The sequence below is a fragment of the Caloenas nicobarica genome, chromosome 1, assembly GCF_036013445.1.
Source record: "Caloenas nicobarica isolate bCalNic1 chromosome 1, bCalNic1.hap1, whole genome shotgun sequence".
NCBI classification, from domain to species: Eukaryota; Metazoa; Chordata; class Aves; order Columbiformes; family Columbidae; genus Caloenas; species Caloenas nicobarica.
The window spans coordinates 16,041,312-16,067,940 of NC_088245.1; the positions used below are offsets into that span (position 1 = coordinate 16,041,312).

Sequence of the window (26,629 nt, forward strand, 5' to 3'; positions counted from 1 at the left end):
AAGAACAGATACATGTATAAATATGTACATATATAGTTAGGGAAAAGCAGCCCCTGCGCTGCTCTGACCTCCCTCAGTACACACAGAGCCCAAATGCAGCAGCAATCCCCAGCTCTCCAGCTGGAGACGGAGAGCTGCAGGGCACAAGTGTATCCCTAATTGAGACATTTGTGCTTTAATTCTCGCCCCTCGGCTTTGTGCAGTCCCCTTTACAATGCCCAACCAAGCTCAAGCAGTTGCACACACAGCTAGAAAGCATCTGTTATCCTACTTGACGTTAAACTGCCCCATCTGCAAAAGCACAAACTACCGTCTTTTGTATGCTTAGCCCTGAAACAAAATAGAAGGCTCCTACTTTGAGAAAAATGGAAACAATCCTTGTTATGAAGCTGGTGCTTCCCCCCACACACTCAGAGTTCAGAAAGGATCCCAAGTTTCCAACTCATCAGTTACACACGGAAATCCAGGAATTTAATCTCTCCCCTCTTCATTCTCTCACATAATAGCAGTGTTTGTCCTTTGCCCCGGGGGAGCGCAAGGCAAGCGTGAGAGGCTCTGCAGTAATTAGCTGCCTGGTGTGCAGTGGGAGCAGGACAATCCCTGCCCAGAGAACGGCAGCCGTGCTGCTCCTGCCTTCCCTGGCCGGGATTCGGCTGGTGGGAGGGATGCTCAGTGCTGTGCTGAGCACCGCGAGGTGCTCCACCAGCACTGGAGCCCCAGCGCACCGCACCCAGCTGGGGTCACTCCAGTAAACCCCAGCTCACTGGCTCTCCCACTCCTTCCCACGCTAGACTTATCCACGTCACTGCGACTGTACTCACTCCGCTTCCTCAAAGAGATTCCCAATATTCTTCAGGGGCTCGGCAGCTGGATTTTGAGCAATGATGGTTTTAATTTCACTGAGCTTCTCCTCCAGGGTGCTGAGCGTCTGCTGGTATGGGCCAGTGACTCCAGTGACTTTGAGGGCATTAGCCCTATCCAGGAACTGCTGGGTCCTGTTAGCCAGCTCGCTGATGATCACGTCCCAGAGGGCGAAGCACTGGTGGCATGGCACGCAGTCAGGGAAGAAGCCCGAGTAGCCCCGGGAGCACTTGTCACAGCGTGGCCCTTCCACCCCTTCATTGCAGATGCACTGCCCGGTGGCACGGTCACACTGCGGGGTCTGGATGCCACGAGGGTTGCAGTCACAAGCTGGAAGGAGAAAAAGGCTACGGTGAGGGAAATGATGTTGACATTGGCAGGGAGAAAAAAAAAAATAACCAGTTATAAAGAAGTAGGGACGTATCGAAGTGTTAATTACGGATGTGTCTGCTTGGCTATGGGGGAACCAGAGTGGAGTGTGAAAGGGGAGAGAGACAAGGCAATAACTCTAGTGGAGACCAGGATTTGCACATCTCAGAAACAAGCACAATAATGGTGCAAGGATGGACACTTCTTGCAACGTTTGGATGTCAGCTGGATTGCAATTGAAGACAAAGATGCCAGTTTCACTCCTACAATGAAGAGTAAGTAGGGTAAGGCTTTCCAGCTGGGAAAAGAAACAACAGGCAGACACATAGCAGAGGGGTTTAAGAGCAAAACATGAGTGAAATAGAAAAAGTGAACAAGGAACAACCATGTGCTGTCTCCTCCAGCACAGGAGTAGGGGTCAACTGAGGAACCCTGCAGACCAAAAATCAACCACCCTCCCATGCACCTCCCACAAACAGCACAATAAAAGGAGATAGTTGATTTCACAGCACTTAGTTAAGTGGTGGAGCTCCCTACCACAAGACACACCTTCCTGAAATGGACTTTCTTATTTTTGTAACTGTGAACACCTTCCTATCCTTATATGCCAGTCAGGTAAGACCAGAGCCTCCAGGTGGTTGCCGAATCGGAGTGATCAGGTTTGGGCAACATGTTTTTTGAATAAGCTTTCAGAATAAAGATGCACCTCTTCAGCACCAACCCACCACGAAGAGAAGTTACTCAATTAACTTACTGATATGCGGTCAGTTGCAGAAGCACAGACACACACTTTGTGTGCAATAACGCTATCAGGAGAAGCGTTTCCATGCAGCTGGGCTGCCACTTGACCTCTCCTCCTCCTTAATTACACAGGCACCAGCAGCAGCAGAGGAAATTACCAACCCGCAAAGCTTTTCATAAAGGGATGATAGCAAAGAACAGAAAGAGGGACCTTGAAAATAGGCAGGTCATCTACCTACCATTGCGGCAAAATACAGCCAAAGCAGGTCAAGCACACATTCCTTGAATAGGAAAAGGACCTCCATACCTGATAAAAGCCTTCACTTACACATCCATTTACCAGGCATCCTTGAAAGAGGTTAATGGCTCAAAAAGGTCCATAAATCAATTCACGCACCCCAAGCACATGCCCCCTTGAAAAAAGGGCAAAACACAAAGCCGTTTTCAAGATTGCACATTGTTTGCTTCAATGGCAAAACACAGTGGTGGTCTTCAGTTCAAAAATTACACAAAGAGCCTCAGCAGAACAAATCGCTCCTCAACAAAACGACTTTCTTGTACAATGTGAATATGAGAGGCAAGAGACAAAAATAACTTCTGCTGCCTGCACAATTGAGCAAAATGGTCCTTTGTTCTTTGAATTATACCCTGACACAAGAGATTGTTTTTACTTTACATCGAAAGTGCTTAAGTAGTCAGCTCACCATGGAATATGTTCCCTGCAGGCAAACTGTCAGAGTTCCTGTTTGAAGGAGGTCACTTAACCCCTCTGTCAACTAATAAGGCCCTCGGTATAATGATGAATTGTTCAAATTCCTCTGCATAGAAAGAGGCTAAATAGCATATGGTTCTTCTCAAAGATCCCAAGATTTGATCAAGTTACATGAATACCTTTTGCTGGCAAATCAGATCACTATATTTACTTGAGGATTTTAAAAGCTTAAAGCAAAAAAAACCCCACAACATGTTGGTAATTCTACTCCTGAATACCTACATGTTCAGGAAAGCCAGACAACATGGCTTTAGTAGCATTTACACGGTAATGTGGGTGCCAAAAATCTGTGGTGCCGGAAAATGCTGGGGAAGGGGAGAGGAGAATTTAAGTACTGACTTGTTTGCAAAGTGAAAACCCAAACTCCACAGCTGCTTGTTGGGAGATGATAAAGAGCAAAGAACTAAATCATTCTAAATACAGCACAACAGTCGGAAGAATCATCACATTTCTAGAATTCTACAAAACTTCTAAACTGAGCTTTGTGGGATCCACAAGAAAATCGTACAAGGCAGCCAGAAACATTACTGGTTTGGGTTTTTTTTTTCCAGTTGAGGATTCTCTATCAAGGCCAGAAACAGGCAATGCTGGCTCTGCATTACTTCTGTAGTATGAATAAAACATATCTAAAATGGCTTTCAAAAGGGCTGGCTTCACACTTGCTCTTTCTTTTCTTTGTGATCTTCAAAAGTCATTGACTGTGCATGGGACCACACCAGCTTTCAATCCAAAAGGTAAAACTGAAGATAATTTTACCTCTATTTTTAGGTAAAATCACATAGCGTAAAGGAAAACAAGAAAAAGCCTTCCTCAGAACTGGAGTAAGAAGATTCCAGTAGATTTTATTTTCTTTCCATTTTGAAAATTTCAGAGGCATTTCTACATATTGGTGGTACGGTCTTTCTAGCTACAGCCCTTGGACAATTCCTTCCTGTGGCACGGACTGAAACATTTTTAAAATTCTCACAAAAGCATCACTGCTCCCCTTGCAACTCACATCCTCTGAGCAAACCTTTCATCTCACAAATGACACATGCATGCCAGTGTTTGGTTACATGCGATCTCCTTTTTAAGAGTCTAGATGACCTTAGCCAAGCACTTCAGCCACAGTTGAAACCATTTCTGTTCCTTGCCGGAGTCAGTCTCCAAGTGCTTCTATGAGATGCTGGGTCCAAATTCCCAACAAGGCATTAATAACTAAATTTGGCCAGCCAGAAACCCACAGAAACTGTTCTTCTGCCCTCCGATGCCATGTGGAACAGGACTCCTCCGTTAAAGATACTGGAGATAGTGGGAGTCTTCTACCCCGTGCCCTGGCCACCACCACCAGGATATTTTACACCCTGGAATGGAGCACATCCAAAGCCCTTGCAGAGAGCATCTTCCCTTTACAGGATGGTGGGAATCAAACCCTCAACTGACTTCAGCTGTGGTGACTTCCCAAGAGGAGGTAAGCAAGCCTGAGACAAGATCATACAAAGGCTTCTAAGTAGTGACGAGCACCTTGAACACCATGGGCCACCAAGTGCACAGGTGTCACTTCTTTGCCTCATGCAATGCATGGTTACCAAGCACCCGCTGGCTTCGGTCTCTGTGAGATTTCAAGGCAGAACTTTGTCCTAAAGGGACAAAAGCACAGAGACAGTGGCAGAATCTGTGTGAAAGCAAAGGAAGACCTCCTAGCTGATGTGGAGCGGAAAAGGCTGGCACGGGATTGGCAAATGGCTCAAGGAAGAATAACCATGTGCCAAGTTACACACCCATCATTTATGACAGTGGGTGCACACCCACCAAAAGGATTCATGTGACATTTGATAATCACTGCCAACGAACCGGGATGTGAACACAGGAGATGCCTTGATTCCCATCACCTGCTAGAAACAGCAAACACTGTGCCGGAATAACCAGCATGCCATGCCCAGTATAATTTTTGGCCAAAGCACCCCAGCATCACACCTAGCTACAGCAGAGTTCTTGCTCTTCTGCCACCTCCTTGTTAATGTCCAACTATTCCTATGGCCACCACGTGAGCCGACTCCTGCGCAGTCCTGTACTAGTGGTGCTCTCTATTACAGCAGTTTGGCTTCTGATGTACTCAAACAGGCTAACGCAAACGTGACCTTCAAAGTATAGCTTGGCTCTGGAGATTTTGGCTCTACCCAGCACACGCGTAAGTCTGATGTAACACTTGAGTAGCTACACCACATCTAATTTTAGTATATGCCCGGTTTATCTAATTTTCCCCAAGGAAAAGAAGCATGCAGGCACACCTAGGGATGCAGAAGTGTTTCGGTTATTATCCAGTAGCTGGCAAGGGCTTTATACTCCATCTAACACTATCTGTGGAATAAGGAAAGACAAAGTCCTGTAAGTTCTTTCTAAATGCCTTAACTATGTTTATGTGATTAGCCACTGGGAACAGTGGTTCATTTTGCACCGTAAAACCACACAGATGCTGAATTTACTGCAAGGTATTTAGATGCCTTAAGCAGTTTGGGTTGGAAGCTGCCTTCAAGACAAATGGCTGATTATTCTCCCTTCATCCAGAGGAGGGGATGAAGGCCAGGGTGAGGGGCTGCAGGTTAACACAGACTGGGCTGCTTGCTTTGAAGATCAGCTAGACAGGGATCAAATCCGTCCCCAGGTAAGCAGAGCAGGACACTGCAGTTCCTCCCACAGAAAGTATACTGGATGAAAAGAAGTTTTTTGAAACCACTGGTCAAAGATCTGAGGGTTTTCAAAGGAGCATTTACTAAGTTAAACAATAGGTTTCTGTTTCAACATGTCATTTTGGAACTGGGTGTATTGTTTTCTTTAATTGGGTGTTTAACTCAATCAGACATTCTTCTATGGCATACTCCGACTTAAATGAAATCACATTTTTGACAGGAAAATCTTCTAGCCAAATTCTTCAGTCAGGATCTGCTGATTAGCAGCTTACGACTACAAAAGATTGGAGCTGCAGCTGTTCACAAACACATGTGCACACATGTCCACGGACACACAGAGTATCCATGAGTGATTTTAATACCACCTTGATCAATACATTTTGCTTTCAGTAATATTTTTTTCCTGATCTTAAAAGATTAGAGTAACACGCACACATGTAGTCTTGTAGAAACCTAAGGGGAGAAATCCCAAAGCAGTAAATTACTAGCTCGAGTGGTTTGCTTCAAGCTCACAAGGATCTATGAAACACTTTATGTTTCACTTACTCTGACAGCACTGCTACCTTTCCCTCTGATTTTAAATATTTACAACTCACTTCCATCTGAGCTTCTGTAATTTACTATGGGCATATTTGCATATCACTTAATTTAAACTAAGGTGTGTCAGAGCAGTTGATAATACAGCCAAGATGATAAAATGGATACTAAAAGGGCTGTACGGAGATCAGTCTCAGTGTTTAATGCCTTATCGCAGGATGCTAGGAACAAGTGAGTGTCATACACCATCCTACACAGAACAGAAATCATTTTTGCAGAAATATTTACTTTACTGCTTGAGACTGGGGACAGAGAGCATCAAATGTTTAACTCCTCCGCAGCAAAAAAAACAAAGGGTTTGTTCAAACATGATTTCCTGGCATCATTTCCCGGTGGTAGTGAGGCACTATGATGATAAAACCATTCAGCAATTTGTAAGGTTGAAAGTTTTGCAGAGCTAGCAAATTTCTTCTGAATAATCAGCTATTGATTTAAATTACCCTGTAAGCATATTGCTAACTCCTCCGCGTTACCATTTCCAGTATGAGTGTTAAGATAAGATCCCAGCCTACAATTACTAGAGTTATGCTGCATTTTAACATGCTAGCAGACCTTGCCAAAAGGGCAATTTTCTGGAAACAATCAATATTATAAGACCACAAGTCAATTGAAATTATGAAATGCAAAGTGAAAATTATAATTCCTTTAGTGTAGGATGTCTGACTTCCTTTAGACACTTATAACAGAAGGAAAAGAAACATCTGCTAATCTTTCTCTCTGCACTATAAACACCTCCTATAAAACAGCCGACATGACTAGTATAAGAACCAGGTGTTGAATTAAGATTACAAAGCCTATTCTTAAATGACAACGGAGTAATTTTCAGTGAACAGATGTTTTGGCACCAGGTACGTAACGAAGACTAAAAATTGAGAAAAACAACTTTCTGCCAATGTCTGCAATGAGTATTTGATAAAAACATTACTTTTTGTCATCTTAGTTCAATTCAATTCTGTTTCTAACAGTAGGGTTTGACAGTCAAGGCCAACACAGAAAAAGATTGACAAAGGTATGCTTCTTGTAAAGAGGAGATACAACCTAACTTGCGATCTCATACAGTGCCTTTTTACTAACTGCACTCTGTTCTGTTTTGTTCAATTAAAACAGTAATGATAGTAAAATTGTCATCTTTATATTCTATGAAACATAAACTTCAACTATATACTGTGCAAGGGTATTGTTCAAGCTGCCTCTGCAGCCACACCGTATCTCAGAGGCTTCTCGGGAGCAGGAGCCTCCTGCCAGAAACGTGCTCCGCGGGCTGAGGTCGGCGCAGGGCTCAGCACGCTGGGTCCTGCACTGTGCTTGCCAGGCTTTGGAAAAGCTCCAGCAGAAATGCCTGGGAGACTCGGAGTCTGATGAAAATTGTAGTCCTGCTATTTACAACCTTAGCAAGGATTATGCACACGCACATGTTCACCTGTGGGCTCGCGCAGAACTGCGTGTAGCTCGTAGCTGAAGCAATGGCCAGAGTCGTGCCAAGGGGCTGCTGCTGGCCCCGAGCAGACAACGCTCACTGCACAGCTCCTGCTCGCTGTAACCCTCATGGGGACCCGCGCCAGGCCGAGAGAGAGACGCTGGGTTTTTCCCCATCCTCTGTGCCTCTCCTGTGCTTGTTCCAGGCATTACATTACATAAAACGACTGTTTCGCTTTTTTAAAGCATGGAGTCAGCAGTCTCCAAAGACACAGTCCTACAGACTGGCTGCAGTGTCTAATCCCCAACAGACATCTGTGGGTGGCGGGACTGTACCCAGTACTGAGGGGTCAAGATGCTGCCCAAATGTAGGCACCCACCTCAGCTTGTCCCAGAGGTCTGGTTCCAGTGTGATCACTGGGGACGTGCAGAGAGGACACATCAGATGACGCTTTCTCTCCACCACAGAGAGCACAGACCGCAAATCAAAGCACCCAGATGAGGTGCAAAAACCTGCCTCCCCCAGCTTCTGCTTCACTGTCTCCCATCTTACCAAGATTTCCACAAAGCAGGCCGCAGGCAGCAGCTGGCAATTGTCACTGCCACTGATGGGAATGGCGGTGAAGCGTGCCCTGGAGCCTGGTTTCCAGTGGAGTGTGCTGGGACTCTGGTGCCACAGCCACAGCTCGGTGCTGCTGCTGGGAACCCACGGGGGGCTGCGGCCCCTGGCCTGTCTTGGGTGGGCAATTTTGTACATCTCCACAGAGCCCTGTCCAGAGGCTGTTTGCAGGCACTTGTGTTCACGTGAGCCCACTTTTTTTAACTATTTAAAATATTTGTAAAGGGTGTCACAGCAGTGTGGGCAGTACAGTCCTCATTTCTCAGCGGGAGCTTGTGTCTCTTGGTGCCAACAACCTGAAGACCTCTTGTGAAGAGATCACACATTTCTGTCCCTTGAGTGAGGCACCCTGCGATTTCCAACCTTGGGCAGAAGTCACTTGCCCCAGCTGGTGGAGGATCCATCCCTGGAGTCATTGGGACTGATGTCCACACCTCTGCATCAGCTCGGTGCCCGCAGTGAGGACCACCCATCTATATTCACATGGTTCAGAGCTCTTTCACCATCCACACCCAGGTCAGTTTGTGTTTTCTTCCCAAAAGCAGCACAGAACACGGCCACTTTGGCTGCTCAGGCCAGCACAAGCATGTCACTGAGGGCAGGTGGCAAATGCTACAGCCAGGGGTCTGCGTCCCCCACTGCAGCTGAAGCTGATGTCTTTGTGACAAAGCCTCTTCTCAGTTCCAGCTTCACCTTGGCCACAGGCCGTATTTAAGTTATTTTCCAGGGGCATTGCTCTGCAACTCCTTAAATGGAGCATTTTCCCAGTTCGCCTGCACACGGCTTGCTGCCGAGAGCTGCTCCCTGCCCATGGGGCGGCTGCGCGGCTGTCAGCCTGAACATCACCCCTCCGCTCACGGGACCACGTGAAGGCTGAGAAGCTGCTTCTCTCCCTGCCGAGGAAGGATGGGAGACAGGGCGGCAGCACCGTGGGGCTGGATTCGCTCCACGGGTGAGCACATGCTTCGAGCCCATCCAGGGCATTGCACCCCAGGCTGCTGTGGCTCAGACCCGGGCACCAGCTCTCCCCACCTGCCACAGAGACCTCCCGTCGGATGCAATCCTGAAGGAAAATCCGCATCTTCACCCAAGCAAGTCTCATGTGTCACTTAGAGGCAGAAGGGGCAGTGGGTTGGAAAGAGAGCGTAGAGGTTGCGTGGTATAAACAGGCTCCGAAGAATATATCCTCTATTTCAGAGATGTTAAAAAGCAGGTTTTCACATGCTCAAAAGGCAGCAGAAACTCCATGAGAGGCCAGAAATGCTGCTACATGGCAAAATCCTGCCGATAAGGTATGCAGATGGGCTCCATCAATAAACCCTGATGGAGACTGCTGATACCAAGAGACAATCCCTGCCCCAGAGCCAGCAGGGTCAGCGCCCCTCACCATGCCAGAACACACACAGCCTTCCTGAGAAACCCAATATGTACTCAGGAACCAGGACAATTCCCCAGTCCTTTCATCTGCTGCATTAACCAAGTAGCTGTGACCTGCCTATCTGGTTAGATAATGGGCTCTAAGGTATCTCTATTGTAAGGGATTTATTAAAGACCACAGCAAGCACATTCCTCCCTGCAGGAAAAAAATACCTTAATCTACTGCAAACCCTCCCTGGCAAAGGCTCCTATTTGAACAGATCAGAGATACAAGTTTGTTCTGGTCTGGACAGTGTTTGAAGTTTCTTTTCCAGCTAAAGAACAGACTTGTTTATATGAAAGGACAGAGAGCATCCAGTTTTCTAAACAAGAGACTTCACGGCGCTCTGTTTTGTGGCATGTAGCTATGACTAACCCACTGCAAGATCTCTGCTTGCTCCTTTATTCTCATCTGAAGTATAAGGAAAGTCTCCTACTAAATCAAAAACCTTATTTCTTCAGCCCCAGCCTCTCTAGCAAGACAGAAGAGGAGACAGGAGTCTTCCACTACATACAAACGAAGGGCAAAAGAAATTAATTTCCAGACCAATTCTCCAACCCAAACACTTGGGATACATTTTCTTGCCACACTGGCTTACCTGGCAGCACTGTACCCTAATGGTTAAAGAAGAGTTGGTTACTACACAGAGACAACTGTTCCTAAATAAGGGTTCAACAAGAAATAAAATAAACCAGGCAAGCATCAAGCTGGGCTCCTGCTGTGCCTCCTGTTCCTGGAGGCACCAAAACCCCAGAGACAGATCCCACCATGCCATTCCTCCCTCATTTCCAAGGCTCATGCGGGCGCAGGCGGGGGTCACACCAGAGGGGCTGCTCCTAGCAGTGGTGTCCCAGTGCACTGGGAGGTGACAGTGTGCCTGGCCATCGTCCAACAGGTCATTTCCAAAAGGAGCAGGTAGGGTGCATTGAAGCGGGTGCAGGACTCACCTTGGCACTCCACGCTTGGGTCACCCCAGAAGAGCTCCTGGCACTCCCGGCAGGTCCGGCCTCCAAAGCCCGGCATGCACTGGCACTGCCCTGTGAACTGCCAAAGAATAACAGGAGACATGACCACCTGGCACTGGAGCAGAGGCCGAGTCACCGCAGGGCGCCCCGAGCCCCCTCACCTCGTTGCAGGCAGGTCCCAGGGAGCGCGCAGGGTCGCAACCGCACTGCTCGCAGCCGGAGCCGCTGGCCAGGCGCCACGTGTGTGGGGCACAGCGGTCGCAGGTCTGCCCCACCACGTTGGGGAGGCACCGGCACTGCCCCGTGGCCGCCTCGCACTGGCAGCTCTCCGAGTCCTCGCAGTCCTCCCGGACAGTGCCCAGGTAGTTGCAGACGCACTCTGTGTGGGAAAGAGCATGGTGCCTCCACGTTAGCCTGCCCTCTCGTTATCAAACCGCCCAGAGTTTGCATTTAGTTTATTCTCTGAGTCCCCAGAGCTGTGGGCAGATGCCGGCATGTCCCAATGCCCATGGCCAGGCCTGGCTGACTCAACGCTGAATGACACCCAGCACCACACAGGAGCCCTCCTCATGTCCCAGGCTGGCCGCCTCTACGGCTTCTGCCCCAGCACAAAGGAGGTAACAGGAGCCCCTCATTCAAGCAGCCCAGTCTTCCTCCTCCTCTTCTTTCCTCCCTCTGTACATAACCAAAGCCCAAGCCTGCCTGGCTCCAGTCAGCTGGCTACGGGGATGGATCTGCTTGGAGCAGCCGATGGCGCGCCCAGCACAGCAGGGCTCTGCTCGCCTGCCCAGCGACCCTCTGCCCTGCCGGGCTGTGTCCAGCACTGAGGCAAAGGAGGGTCTGCCAGCCCACCGCCTGGGTCAGCTCACTGGGCAGGACCCAGTCCCACTGCCCGGCCACATCTGCAGGAACCCTGCTGTTAACAAACCCCAGACCCTCACCTCGCCACCAGCCAGCCGCCTCTGGAGAAGAGGGAAACTAAGACCGCTAACAAGAGGGCAAGAGACCCTCCTCCTACAAAAGCCTCCTCCTTTCAGCACATGTAAATGCTGTCCCTGCTCTCCCTGTCAAATGTAAAGGACTCCCCTCCCAGCCAGGAGCCCCGCTGAGCAGCAGAGCAGCTGCACACAACTCCAGCTGGAGGTAATTAGGTTTCCCTTCCACCCCAAATGCTCCCAGGTAAATTCAAAAGAGCTCAGGCAGCCGCTGCCACCCCATGACATGGCTGGCAGGGGGGACACAGCCACGTCTCCCCACTCACTTCTGCAGTCCTGCTGCAGGGCACTCCCATAGTAGCCCTGTCTGCAGAGGTGGCAGTTTTCCCCCTCCGTGTGATACAGACACTTCATGCATGTTCCCGTCTTCTTGTCGCAGGCCTCCGGGTCAGTGGTGTCGATGTTGTTGTTGCACTGGCATGGCTGGCAGGCGCCGCCAACCTCGTCGGGGCTCCCAAAGAAGCCAGACGCACATTCATCACATCGACTGCCTGTTTGAACAAACAGACACGGTGGGAATTACCATCACGGCTTGCTAGCAAGCAGCCCCATAAATGGCAAGACTGAGGCAAGACAATAAAGGTCATTAATGGAGGGGTGTTAATTGGATCATGCTCAAAGCAACAGAGGCAGTGCCTGGTGAGACTGCAGCAGCTTGGTGCAGGATGGATGGTACTGTCTGGGGCACCAAGGCACGGTGCCAGCACTGCCAGCACACTCGTCCCTTCGGCTCCCCTGCTGACCACCAGTCACCCCTCGCCACACTGACAGGGAAGAGGTTTACAGTGGTGCTGGCATTGCCTGCACAAACCACTCTGCTCCAGCACCTTCCAAGAGCTGCCAACCTCCAGCAGCAACACACTGCTACTGGTGCCACGGTCTATTGCAACAACCCAATATGAACATACCCCTTCCCACCAGGAGCTTCAACCCAACCAGCACCCCTCTATACGCCCATGACATACCTATGTATCCCACGCTGCACACACACACGACTTGCAGCGTGACCGGATCCTGGTAACAGCCGCTGGAAAATTGGCGTCCGCTCTCGGGGCCGTCAGGGCAAGGGCAGGGGCGGCAGTGGTCGCCGGATCCCAGGACAGGGTCTCCGTAGTAGCCAGCCTGGCACCTGTGCAATGGGGTACACGGCATATACGGGACTGCAGGCAAATGGACTGAAGCCTTGCCAATAACTACACTTAGGTTTTCAAACACTGGAAAGAACAAAAGGGCAGAAACATCTTTACAGCTCTCCTGTGCCACTTATGCTCTGAGCAGCCACAGAGGCAAATTTGTCTGGCTTATGCCAGCATAAGAGCAGGAGACCAAAGGCTGATGTCTCTCAAGAGGCTTTCAGTGGAGAAAGCCTCTCTGAAGCCCCAGGGTACCACAGCATGCTCTCTGGCATCTGGGCAGGCACTGCTGGGAGGTGCAAGGCCATGGGCTGGGAAGATGGGGTCCCTGCTCCCATCCTCCTCCGGGACCACCAGCACTGCTCTGGCTCCCAGGGTGCAGGGACTTATCCCCTGGATTCACACCCACCCGAGCGCCAGCACCAGAGGGGAACAGCTGTGTTCCCATCCTGCCGGGGGAAGGAGAGTGGCCAGGGAGGGGACACACGTGCCGTACCTCTCGCAGTTGTGCCCCGCCGTGTGGTCCCGGCAGCTCAGGCACTCCCCGGTGTAGGGGCTGCAGTCGTCAGCGTGGCCATTGCAGTGGCAGGGCTGGCAGCTGGGGAAGCCCCAGAAGCCCGGCAGGCAGCGGTCGCACTGCCGCCCGTACACGCCGGGGAAGCAGTGGCACTGGCCCGTCTCCGCGTCGCAGAAGGCGTTGTAAGAGCCTCGGACGTGGCACTCGCATGCTGCAAGGAAAGGGAGAGAGGGGCTGTGTTTCCACGGCAAGCCCTAAACGGAGGGCCCCGATGGCCGCACAGCCCAGAGCCAAGGTTTGAACATACATCGGCATCCACTCGGCCCGAACCCAAAGGTGCCAGGGACGCATCTGTCGCACTGTCTTCCGACGACGTTGGGACGACATTGGCACTGTCCTCCACTGGGGTCACACACCGAACTCAGGGAGCCCTGGGGGTCACACTGGCACGCTGAGTGGAGAAAAGCATTGGGGGGAGTGAGTATCACAGCACAGGTGGTACTCACGCCTGCCTCATCCCATACACATGCCTTCCCTGTGCAAACCATCTGCCTGCAAGCACCATCCAGCTTCCGGGTGCAGTTTGCCCCACAAGTAGGTGGTTACGTACATAACGCAGTCTCGTGTAACAGAGCTGAAATGCTGAATATGATGTTCTTGCAGACGTCTGTCATCGGGGTTTTCACAACACTCCTGCTGTTTTCCAGACACCGGTATCTTTGGAAAGTTTCCCAAGCGCTGTTCGTGACCACGTCTTCTCCTGAGCCTCCCACTGTGAATATGTCCAGTGATTTGCAGTATGGCATGAGAACAAGCTACAAAACAATTTTACAGTGACAAAATGTCAGTATTTATAAACAGCCTCCACCAAAATTATGGAAATTCACTATTATCCTACTTCCTATTACCCATTTTTAGCCAAAAAGCAAACAGCCAGACAGAATTTGGAAGGGAAATGACAAGAATTCTGTAGTTTTTGGTGTAGTTCTGGTAATCTGCTAAATTCTATCAATTCAAAAGAAAAAGGTAGACATTCATGACATACACGGCACACATTAACCTTTCCAAAGAAAAAACTGTGAAAGTTGAGGTCTGTAGAACCAGCTATGAAATTGTAAAATACAGCGAAAGCCTCTTAGCAGAAAAACAACTTGCATACTTTGAGACTGAAGAAACCTATGCTGCTTTACATTGTTCACTTAAAATCTCGCTTCGGCTGTAAGCAACAACGTTGTAAAACATTACTTTGGATTTACACAGATACATCCCAGAGGAGATGCAAACTTTCAAGTGTTCAAATACACTCTTCCCCCAGAGCATCCCCAAAATAATTTCTACTTACAGAGTCAATAAGCGTGTATGGGCTCTCTGTCTCTGTATCCACCGAGGAGTACTGGGACAGTTCCAGGCGGATGGTGTAATTCAGCCCCTTCTCAAAGCAGACGGGTCGCGGGAGAACGACATATCTGCATTAGGAACAGGACACAATTCTTAATTCAAACGTCCAGCAACATAAAATGTTTCAGGTGGCCCTATAAAGCAATTGAGATAGTGGAAAGTAGCCAAGACCAGGCAGAACCAAAGCTACAATGTGAAGTAGGTGGTTTGGAGGTTTGTGCGAGTGAGAGCCGGAAAAGCTTATCGGCCAGTAAAGAGTCACACTGATGTTCACTCGCAGGCTGTGCAAACACTTCCCCCCCTCTTTAGTCAGTGAAGAAAACAAATCAGACAATGAGAATAACTTAAAAGCTTTGAGTCTACAGACATAATACTAAATATGTTTTTATAACCCATTGGAAAATAAATTCCATTACTTTTCCAACCGAAAACTGACATTTCTGTTTCAATTTAAAAAATTTTTTTTTCTCCTTTTGGCCTGCCCAGTTATACTGACCTGGAGCCGGGTGACAGCGAGACAACCTGATTGTCATCATCAGGAACTGTGTTGCCACACCGGCTACCCGTGGGAATCTTGCCTGGGCGCGACACGCTGATCACAGCTTTTTCCCACTGATCCGGCAACTAGGAGGGAAAAAAAGGCTGATCAGCATCAAGCAATGGCTGTAAGCGCCTGGGAGCATCCAGAGCTTGGGTCACGAAGAGCCTACACACAGATGGGGTGGTCACTGAGCTTTGGGGAGGAAAGGGAGGCAGTTCCAGCATCAATGGGGCATCTGGTGGCTGCAGGTCTGGGCTGAGACAGGAAAAAGAAAGTGCCCCTGGGCATCCTCCAGCCTCTCTCCATCGCAAAAAATATGACTAGGTGCAGGTGGTCAGCACTTATTATCTGCAGCAGGTTTGGCAACCTCCTCCCCACCCACCTCTGGTTCCCACACCTGAGCATTTCACTGCAGTTGACTGCTACCTAGTTCTAAGTAGCTGGGGGAATTTTCTTCTTTCCCTCCACCCTGTGAATTATCCACAGTCAAAAACAACCGCTTGCAAACTCTTGGCTGCAGGCATTCACCATCCAAGACTGAAAATCTGTCTCCTAAGGCATGTAGCATTGTTTCCACCCATTAGAAGCCCATCTGGCTGATGCCCAATTTATACTCTCATCTGTCCTGATGGGACTTGTCACTTTTTAATTTGCTCATTAAACAGGTGCTGAAACCATCCAACAATAAACAAAACTGTAAAGCAAATAATACTAGTGATAATCAAAACCTTCCTGGATTTTCATGCATCTCAGACACTTAAGTGAGCTTCCATCCTTGTTTTTGAGTCCCGATGACTTCCACAAGCGCCAGGCTCCTGTCAGTCGTGCACCGGGACATACGGCCCCTGCCTGGAGGCAGCAATGCCCCTACTCACAGACCTACCTGTGGCTCATAGCGGACCAGAATATCGTACTCCATGGAGTAGGGGATGTTGTTGATGTAGAACTCCAGGTACGCCCCCTCAGGGACCCTTACAAATCCTATGCCCGTCCATGATGGTGTGCGGTCCGGTGTGTACTGGCGCTCTATTATGTTTACTCCCTACAGGAACAGGGAACAGAGATTTTAATACCAATACACTAAATTTGCGAGCCCCATGGTAACACATGAAATGGTGAGTTCTGATGATAGATCACTTCTGGATCGCAGCATCCATTGTTTGCATCCCAGAGAACAGAAATTCTCTTTTAAACCCATGGACATGCACACTATTGCCCTTCTGCTTAACCACTTGCAAAAAGCAAGAAAGATAAAACAACATTGCACAACTCTTCATCAATTTCTCTGTTATAATGGGGAATTATATTTAAAAACTTGCTGTGAGTAACTAATCCACCAGCTATGACATCTCGTTCACTGTAAGGACTTTCACATCATACTTGTAGCAGTAGGATTTACTGCGGTGGTACATAACTGCTCTATGAACCGCCCAAGCTGAGTGCTGATTACTTCCTGACTACACCACGCTGCTCCAAACCAAACCACTGCTCCTAGTAACATTTGAAAAGCGGATCATGGCCATAATGAATCGGGTGTCACTAAATAACAGAGATCCTAATCATCGATAGATATTTAATAACTAAATAAATACATGTTCACTCCTTTCAGTCTGAGATGCCAAGTTTGTATCTGCTACTCTTTATATAAAGCAAAAAAGAGGAAAAAGGCAACAGAAAAGGGAAATGTGTTGTGTTCAAACTTCCCATTTCAAATATATCTGCATCCATGAATAGTTCTCTGCACAGAACAACATCCCGTGCATTCCTAAGGAAGTTGCTTCAGAAAAAAGGGATAAAATGTAAGGAAATGACTATATGTATACGTATCGCTTCAGGATGTCCCCTCATGTATTCTCACACGCTTTGAAGAGAGTCTGTCTGTAAGTCATTACCATTTGACTTTGCACAAAGGGTCAGAGCTCCCCAGGAAGGATGGCAGGCAGGACTTGAGCAGGGGTGTGCAGCTGCGGGGAGCACAGGGGCTTGGCATCGCCTGAAAATCCCTGCAACTCTGTGCCACTTCATTTTGGCTTGTGCTGGGCCTCTACCTGGGAATTCAGAGTTTTATTCTGCCACCAGACTTGTGAGAAAGCTTTTCCATATTGGCGTTTTTTAAAGCGGTTTGTTTTGAAGGTTTCAAAAGGCACATCCTCTTGCTCTGCTCGGCAAGGTGGGTTTTCACGGCAAGCTCCCCCATCCCTGAGCCCCGGTGAGGCCTTGGGTACCACCTCTCCAACCAGGCAGACACGAGCGCACCAAAACCCCTGTGCCAGCTCACACACCCTCTGCTGCGGTCCAACCTCTGCTCTGCACTGCCTTCCCTCTCCGCAGCTGCCTAACAGCAAAAATCCGCTGCCTGGGCTGAAACTGTGGAGTGGCTGCATTTTGACTGAAAAAAATAAATTAGGACCAAGTGCCCCAATTACAAGCAGACAAGGATCTGCTGCTGTAGAGAAACCATTATCTCATCTCCCTGACTCCTTGCTGGAGGCAAAAATAATTGATGTAATCACCTAGCTGCTGTTAATGAATTAAAAGCAAGGCTGTGGGGTGATGAATGGAAAAAGCCAGAGACCCTGATGTACCATGCCAGCGGGCTAAACAAGTTAGAGGGAACCTCACTTACAAAAGCAGCTTTCTGCACAACCAACCATGGTTTTAGTCATTATTAAAAGAAATGCTGCTGATGTACAGAAACTCTAAAAGCTGTGGCATTGTGCTTAAATGAGCGCTTTGTTCCCTCTCAGTTTCAGTGGCACCAAAGAGCCAGTCTCGGTGTCCCACTGCTCTTGAGATAAGATGGGAACAAGTGGGTGCAGTGGGCATGTACGTAGAGGGGTACAGAGAGGGACACTGACAGGAAACAAACTGTGCAGTCATGACCAAAGAAACAGGTTTAAAAAGAAAAAGAGCAGTTCCCCCCCCTAAATTACTAAGTTATTTATCGATACGAAGATTGAAGGGCTACAGGTTAATGGTTTTCTGATACAATTCAGTTTTATGTTTTTCACACATTAATTGCAAAACACTTAGGGTATAAAGCTGATTGTTCCAAGAACTGAATGGTGAAACAACCTTCCCACAGCTGTCCAGACACGCCAGCCCACTGGAACTGCTACTCACGGGACCCAAGCTGGCTTCCTCTGCCTCGTAGATGTAATGATCGAGCGAAATGAAGTAATAGCCAGGCTCCACCTGGTTGCACTGACGTCCAAACATGTGGGGCCGGCATTCGCATTGGCCGGTTTCACTCGAGCAGCTAGAATGGAAGAGCGATGAGTTTACAACACCTCTTGGCTACACCGAGACAGTGCTAGAGCCATCTCCCGCTTCGGCGTTTTAAGTGACGCAGGAGGAGGAGCGCTTCCGGACAAGGCTGCACCCAGACACGAGATGTTCTCGGGCTCTGCAGCCGGACCACCTGCACTGCTACCATGGCAGCACAGTGCTGGGTGCAGTCTAAGCTCAACCCAGCTATTCTTCTCCCAAACAACTGCTAGGCTCAGGCTGGGAGCGAGCATAGCCAGGGACCATTGCCAGAGGTGCTTTGCCTGCGGCTTCCTCTGTCTGGATGGCAGAGGATCTCACGCTATGGATGCAGGAGGTTCCCTGGGGCCCCACAGCAGTCCTGGGAGAGCTTCACTTGCTACCACAGACACAGCCAAGAGGCATGTCTGTCCTGCAAGCTGAGGGCAGCCTTCAGCTACAGGCTTGTGGGCCGCGCAAGCAGCATATCTGTACAGGCTCAGGTAAAGCAAGAACATGCATAACCCTGCATGCCCCAGGACGTCAAGGTGCTCTCGTATACTGCAAAGCACGTCCTGAGAGGTCACCCACCAGCAGCTATACACGGGGAAAAAACACACCCAGCTGCTTTAAAGTGGGACAGACACAGCCGTCGCTGGGGAATGGAGGTCTGTCCAGGGTGACATACAGGTTTTTTGGTCCACCAAAAGACGCCCCTTTCTTTAAATTCGAGTCGAATTTAGAAACATTTTCTTAAGTCACCCCCCCGTTTTCCACGGAAAATCTCCAGCTTTTTCAGGCCCACATTTGAAGCACAATTTTTAACTGAAACCATTTTTGAAGTTGCAGAGATTCACTTAAACGCTCACTTTGAGATGCCAGAAGTGCCCCAGCTGCCCCAGAAGGGGAGCTGGGAAGTTTCCCCTCCAGGGACAGCAATGACTCCACCACCTGGGTTACAGAGCAGGGATGAATTTTGGGCAAGGTGAGGCTGCCCCAGGTGCTGCATCCCACACCCTGAACAGCAGCCAGGAGGCAGCAGTTTGGCAGCTGGGGAGAGGAGCCCTGGCCAGGATGATGCTCCACTTCCCAGCTGATGTTAGAGGTGGAAGCGGGGAGCTGAGCCGGGCTTTGCAGCTCTCCTGCAGCCAGAGGAAAGCGCAGCTGCTCCCTGCCCACACCAGGACACTGCACGTCCCCTCTCGGCCTGGTTTTGCAATCGCTGGGCTCGGCACACGGGAAACAGGCTGCAAAGCCTTGCTGAGCCACGGCCAAGCCAGGCCCCAGACCCCTGGCAGTGGCTGCACCAGGGGAGCTGTTAAAAGCTGTGCGGCATAACCGATCTGCATGCAGGGAGCCAGCACGGAAGAGTAAATAATCACTAATGACCACGCAGCTGTCTGCCAAGGGGTAATAATTCACTTGGGAGTGGAGGGGAGAGACAGCCCACAGGACATTCCCACAGCGATCGCTGACAGTGATGGGTTGTCCGCAGGCTGTGATGACCTACAGGACTCACACCGGGACCAGTCCCAAACTCCCCTGCTCTGGTCCTGTGGGCTCCAGTGGAAACAGTTTGTTCACCCCGTTGGGAAACTTCTGTGGCTTCAGACAAAAGCAGGACTTTTCAAAGGGTTTGTGGAGGGAAGGAAAAAAAAAAGAGCAAAGGAACGTGCTGTTATTGGAAAGCCTGGGGTCAGGCACGCACCTAATGGACAAAAAACTGCTCTGGTCGGAAGAGCAGTCTGGCTACCCAGCACCCCTCTGACCAGGAATTTAAGCCAGGACCTTCCATGCTCTTACTGATGGATGCATCTTCAAAAGCTATGCTTTTCTCTGAAAAATCTCTGTCTCTCCAAGGGGCAGTTCCAGGCCCACATCCCACCCCACGCAGTACCTCCTGGGCAATGCAGCAGTATCGTGCAGCTGGCGCGCTTCCTCCAGTGCTGGTGGACAGACTGACAGACTGGCTAAAGGGACAGTTTGTGAGGAAACCAAAAGCCAGCCTGACAGCCCATGTTACGGCCTGATTCCTGCTTTGATCCTGTGACAGCAAAGCTTTGACATGGGCCATAGCCCAGGTTACAGCCAGGGCAGAGCTGAAGCCATGGCTGGCTCCTACCCTGGCTGACCAAAGGAAGAGCTGTCCTAAAAACAGTTTTACATGTTCAACTGCGCTGGTGGCACTAATGGAGGCTGCTCAGCATGGAAAAGACAAGCATGCCTCTGCCACCCCTTGCTGCAATCAAGACTTGCCACTTTCTGCACACCAGAGCAGAAAGACAGTCCCAAACATCCCCCTCCAGCCCTGGATGTTGTGGTTGGAAACGAAGCGAAACTCGCTGGGGTGAATGATTACAGGACAGTAACCAGGCTGAGACTCACTTGTTGTTCAGTGCTCCTCCCAGGTCGCAGTCGCACGGCCGACATCCATCCATGTCATTGCTCAGGCCCCAGTGCTCAGGCTGCAGGAGGCAACATCACCGGTGCTGTAACCTGGTGCCAGTTTGGTGCCAGTTTAACCCCATCTACCCCAAAGGCCCAGTTGGAAATACTCGGCATAAGCTACCCTAGACTGCCCCCCAACCCACGAATCCTGCTCCCCTGGTTGTGGGTCTACTCCAGCAACCACCAGCACAACCACCCCACCTGGTTTCCTCCACTTTGCTGACCATCTCAAGGGCTTGAGAAAAAAACCACATCTTTCTGTCTAGCTTTGAAAACAAGATTCAGGAGAACTCAAGCTCAGAGACCTTACTCCTGCTGCACCATTTACACCATTCTGGGCTCCTGACCCATGAAGGGCTTGGAAAATCACAGCCCAGTATAACACACCACAGCAGAGACCCATGCATGGGGTGGTGGAGTTTTGTGTGGGGCACTGCCCTTGCAGGGCTGCTACTCTGCAACTTGCTCGTTGGACAGGCAGACAGACTTATTTAGTTTTTCTATGCAGTTCACTGTTAGGTAAGACAGCCTGTCAGTGTTTATACAAACACATCCAGCTGTCTGACAGTGTGTTTCTGTAACACTCCAGCACACATAAACACTATATGGAAATGTATGTGTATGAAATAATCCCTGCCTAAAATAATAGCCGGTATAGAAAGCAATTTTTTTCGTAACACTGCGTCTCTGACCATTGTGTCTTTCACCACGGCGAGGGCTTCAGCAGAACTGCCCCAGATCCCTCATTTTCACAGAGTTACCGCAACAGGTATCCTTACATCTCACTCCTTACTGTCCCGGGAATTAATTTTTGCATGCTCTTGTGTGCCCTGACGTGCCTCCCAGCTCCCATAACACAGGGTGCTTCACGGCCTCTGACATGTCTGCTCCAGCCCGAACGCCAGGTGCCCACTCACAGGCAGAAACGGTGGCCGGCACCTCGCTCCACGCTTTCCACACGCCAGCCTCCCTCACACCAGCATCTGCTAATTTATTTTATGGTAAACTACTTACCAGGCAGCGATCGCACTGCCTTCCTGTCACCAGGCGCTTACAATAGCAGTTTCCTGTCTCTGAATCACAAGGATTCCCCCCGGGATGGGTACCCAGCGGATTACACGCACAAGCTAGATGGGGAAATACAAACAGGCAGGTCAAAACACAGGAATGGAGTTACATTTTAGACAGCATCCAACTTAAATATTTACATTAAGGCTTCCCCTAAATTCCCCAGGACAGAGATTAATTGCACACTTTGCCCACCACCCATCACAGTAAAACTTCCTTGGCTTAGAGCCTTATAATTAAAAACAAATAAGGATGATTCTGCTATTTCCACTGAAACCACCCCACAAACCAACTTCTCTCACCTCTAGCAGCTCCTCAAAGAGCTTTTGATCGCACATGAAGGAACATATGTTTTTACTCACACTGACAACCTGCTGGGTCATCGGCACTCAGGCCATAGAAACCTTCTTTGCAGAGGTCACAACGCTCTCCTTCCACAAATAGTTTACAACGGCATTGTCCGGCAATGAGGCCAGTGGAGAAATCAGTGTAGCGATCGCAGACGCCACCATTTTGGGAGCCAGCTGGGTCACAGTTGCAAGCTAAGAAGGAAGCATCGCATGTGTTTTATTAACTGCTATGAAAGAAGAGGCCAAGTCTCACACTGAATTATTTAAACTCAGTTGCTGTGTAGAGACTGTATCACTCCTGCAAATATTAGACATGACATGGGTTGAACACATAATGACCATATTAATTTCCAGATTCTCGAAAAAAAAACCCAGCCAGGCTCCCTCACAACCTCCAAGACAACCACCTTCTCTCAAGGAGAGACACTGAGACAACCATGTGCCCTTGATCTCCAAGAAGGCCAATGGTATCCGGGGGTGCATTAGGAAAAGTGTGACCAGCAGGTCGAGGGAGGTTCTCCTCCCCCTCTACTCTGCCCTGGTGAGGCCGCATCTGGAGTTCTGCATCCAGCTCTGGGCTCCCCAGGTTAAGAAGGACAAGGATCTACTGGAGGGAGTCCAGCGGTGGGCTATAAATATAATCAGGGGTCTGAAGCATCTTTCTTATGAGGAGAGATTGAGAGAGCTGCATCTGTTCAGCCCAGAGAAGAGAAGGCTAAGAGAAGATCTTATCAATGTTTATAAATATCTCAAGGGTGGGTGTCAAGAGGATGGGACCGGACTCCTTTCAGTGGTGCCCAACGACAGGATGAGAGGCAACAGGCACAGGCTGAAGCACAGGAGGTTCCATCTCAACATGAGGAGAAGCTTCTTCACTTTGAGGGTGCCAGAGCCCTGGAACAGGCTGCCCAGAGAGGTTGTGGAGTCTCCTTCTCTGGAGACATTCAAAACCCGTCTGGACACATTCCTGTGTGATCTGCTCTGGTGAACCTGCTTTAGCAGGGGGGTTGGACTGGATGATCTCCAGAGGTCCCTGCCAACCCCAACCATTCTGTGATTCTGTGATCTTTGCCTGGGAGCACAGCACTGGCCAAAAGAAGACGGGGTAAATCCTAAGTTCCCCAGGGAAAGCCCTGGGGGGCCACAGCTGGAATCACCACAGCCATTCCCAGCCCAAGGAGCGGGGCTGCACTTACGCTCACAGACATCAGGGTCCCGCAGATCTCTCTCTGGGTGCTGGAAGTAGAAGGGCTTGCACTGCTCGCAGTTGCGTCCTATGGTGTTGTGCTGGCAGTCGTCACACACTCCCCCACTGGTGTTCCCCGTTGTCATGTACACGGCCATGTCGAAGTGGCACTGGCTGGAGTGGCCATTGCAGTTGCACTCTGTGAGAAAGACAGAAAGCAAAATAAGAGTCTGGTCCCAGGGGAGATGCAAGTCTGCAGAAAAGACACACCAAAGTAAGCCAAAGAACAGGCAGGACTTTATATATTGCCACAAGTTCCCAAGAAATAGCACATCACGCTCACACCAGACTCCAGATCTGTGTTTTACTCAAACTCACTTTTGCATGCATTACTATTGCGGCCTTCAGCAGGTCGCCAGGGTAAGTCATGGTAGAAATCCAAACACTGTTCACAGTTTAACCCTTTGGTATTATGTCTGCACATGCAGTGCCCATGGACCTGTCATTAAAAAAAAAAAGAAAAGAAAAAGAAAAAGAAAAAGAAAAAGAAAAAGAAAAAGAAAAAAGATAAATATAGTTAGTTATAAAAGAGGAAGGGAAAATAAACAAACGTGCTCTAACTAATGCAAAATATAGCTAGTACATAATCAATATACTTTTGGAGACTTTAATGCACATAACTGCATGTTGAAGACATAAAGGGCCACAGGAGTGTCCTTTACCTGTCAAGGTAAGAATGTCCTCACACAAATTTGTTTGGTTTTTTTACTGGAACTAATGCCTGAATAAACGCTTTCAGGCATGAACAAGGGGAGCACAGTTCCAGCTCAATAATCACTAAAGCCTCTTGGACCTAGAAGTCAGCTGTTTATTAGCTGTTAATTAGCTATTAACATGCACCTAGTTATATCTGCATGTCACTAGCCCAGCACCTTCTTTCCAGTCCTGCCTTTGTTTTCAAACCAAAGATAACAGATTGTTTGGATGGGGCTTATCCACCAGCCTCAGACTTTGCTTCAACATGCACATAACAAGTGCTGAGCAGACGAACAGTGACTGTGTGACGGCGCTGCCTTAGAGGATGGGGACTACCACACTGGAACCTTGATTTTAAAGGCGAAGCCAGTCATGCTGCTGCTCAGATGGAAAGCGCAGGGCACCGGAATCACAGAATCACAGAATCACAGAATGTTAGGGATTGGAAGGGACCTCAAAAGATCATCTAGTCCAATCCCCCTGCCAGAGCAGGAACACCTAGGTGAGGTTACACAGGAAGGCGTCCAGGCGGGTTTTGAATGTCTCCAGAGAAGGAGAATCCACAACCCCCCTGGGCAGCCTGTTCCAGTGTTCGGTCACCACCGGAGCGTAGCCGCTTGTCGGCATCCCGTGGCCCCGGGGGCAACCCTCGCAACCTCCCCGTGTGCCTCTACGTTTTCATCCAGTTAATAACTCACTCATTAACAGGTGACCTATTACTGCTTGTCAGGCAAAAATCATGGGGGAAACCAGAAGGGATGTGGCACCGGTGCAGCGGTGTGCAGCGCAAGCTGCAGGATTCTCCTTCGGAGCCTGCTGTTAGCTAGGGTTACAGCCTCCGCTTCTCAGCTGACAACAACCCCTACAAATGTAGGTTATATTTGATTCATGAAGGTGTTTCATCCTTTGGTGCCTCTATTCACTTAACTTTTAGGGCAACCTAAACCACACACCCATCTCTGGCTCCATATGGTTACACTCCCTTTCTGCATTCCTGCCTTTTAATTTCGTCAGCCCTTTAACATAATTAGAAAAGGAATGCTAAAACACTTTTCACCCAATCTAGGCTCTCTGTGCTTGATTAGCACCAATAATGACAGATATGTTTGCTGAGAACTAGTTTTAATGGTTTTCTTTTTTGAAAATTAACGGTGGTGAGTCAGGGGGGCACAGTGCCATTTTAAATTTGTGTTTGAATCACAAAGAGGCACAGACAGGAACAGCTTTATGCAGAAAAGTGTGGATATTTACCATTCCTTCCACTTCTTCATTAAAGCCATCCACTGGTGCACACTCGCTGGCATGTCCGTAGCAGAAACAGTTCCCACGAACCACCATGTCGTAGATGGCATAGTAGTACTTCTCTCTGATCTCCATCCTCGAGTCCAAGAGATTATCCCCCAGCGTGTGCAGCTTGACAAATTTGACTCTCAGATTCGTGATCTTTAATAGGTCTGCAGGGCACACGAAAAAAAAACAACGAACACCATTTTGGAATTATTTACCAGATATTGTATTGAATGAGAGGAAGCCAGGAGTGACTTCCCAAGCACACTTCCTACGGGCAGATTAGATCACATTTAATTTCAGCACTTACATACTACACATCACTTCATACTCCCAAATTTTTTTTAAAAATACATTATTTTACTACAGGTTGATCACTGTATAAGTCAGTTTAAGCTTAATTAAAAATACCAATCTATTTTATTGTAGGCATAGACAGGCACAAAGACAAACATTAAAGGTACATGCAACAGTACCACTAAGGAAACACTGGTTCCTTGGGGGTTTAAAACATAAGAGCAGAGACCTGATATTGAGGAACCGCTGACAAGTGGACCAGGAACTTTAAGAGTTTTGAGCTTTTTGGAAAAAATCTTAGTTGGAAACAAGACACGAATATATTCTTCTTTCTTATATGGCCAACTTTACTAGCAAATGTAATTGGTTACGTTTTGCTGAAAGAAGCAACACCCATCGCTGACCAAATACAAAGAAGTTCTCAAGGGATAATCCACAGGAAGACAATTTGCAGTGATTAATTCAATCCACATGTTCACTTTGATATTATGAATCCTGTGTAATTTTTTACAGCCTTGAAACTAAGCTTGAGAAAGCACTCCAAGCCCATGAAAGCAGAGTTTGTCCTTTAAAACGTCGGTTAAAAAACATTCAACTCAAACAGCAACTAGCAGACACTCTTCTACTTCAGATTTTTTTCTTCTGCTCCAGTTAGTTTTACACTAAAGGATGCAAGCTGAAACTGAGAATGAATATTAAATTGGAGGTCAAGTTTAAGGCCAAGCACCGTTTCCTACTCAGGCCAAATGCCCCACAAGGTTTCTGTTTGAGCCACGCTCAGCAGCAGATCTCTCTACCTTTGCATTCCTGGATTGTCATGACCGTACACGAATGCTGCAGTCATTTGTGGTTTATGACTGCAGCTGTGTGGTCCAGCCACTCAGTGCTATCAAGGCCAACCATTCCGAAGTCCCAACTCAGATGTTCTAAAAAATAAAACACAACCCCCTTGATTTTAGCTAGAAATTCAAAATTATGTAA

The 26,629-nt window shown here is 48.7% G+C and overlaps 1 protein-coding gene across 1 annotated transcript in view; it reads right to left on the reverse strand.

Annotated features, from left to right (window-relative positions):
• Positions 1-26,629, reverse strand: part of LAMB1 (laminin subunit beta 1) — a 44,665-nt gene that overhangs the window by 10,307 nt on the left and 7,729 nt on the right. Inside the window, exons 7-24 of the mRNA XM_065650006.1 lie at positions 25,316-25,518; positions 23,687-23,807; positions 23,319-23,507; positions 22,135-22,314; positions 21,719-21,831; positions 20,642-20,721; positions 18,134-18,269; positions 15,894-16,052; positions 14,966-15,093; positions 14,414-14,537; positions 13,682-13,886; positions 13,379-13,522; positions 13,051-13,282; positions 12,387-12,550; positions 11,688-11,912; positions 10,588-10,805; positions 10,409-10,505; positions 822-1,191 (exon numbers count right to left, since the gene is read on the reverse strand). Coding sequence (XP_065506078.1) covers positions 822-1,191; positions 10,409-10,505; positions 10,588-10,805; positions 11,688-11,912; positions 12,387-12,550; positions 13,051-13,282; positions 13,379-13,522; positions 13,682-13,886; positions 14,414-14,537; positions 14,966-15,093; positions 15,894-16,052; positions 18,134-18,269; positions 20,642-20,721; positions 21,719-21,831; positions 22,135-22,314; positions 23,319-23,507; positions 23,687-23,807; positions 25,316-25,518 — 3,088 coding nt within the window. The remainder of the gene's footprint in view (positions 1-821; positions 1,192-10,408; positions 10,506-10,587; positions 10,806-11,687; positions 11,913-12,386; positions 12,551-13,050; positions 13,283-13,378; positions 13,523-13,681; positions 13,887-14,413; positions 14,538-14,965; positions 15,094-15,893; positions 16,053-18,133; positions 18,270-20,641; positions 20,722-21,718; positions 21,832-22,134; positions 22,315-23,318; positions 23,508-23,686; positions 23,808-25,315; positions 25,519-26,629) is intronic.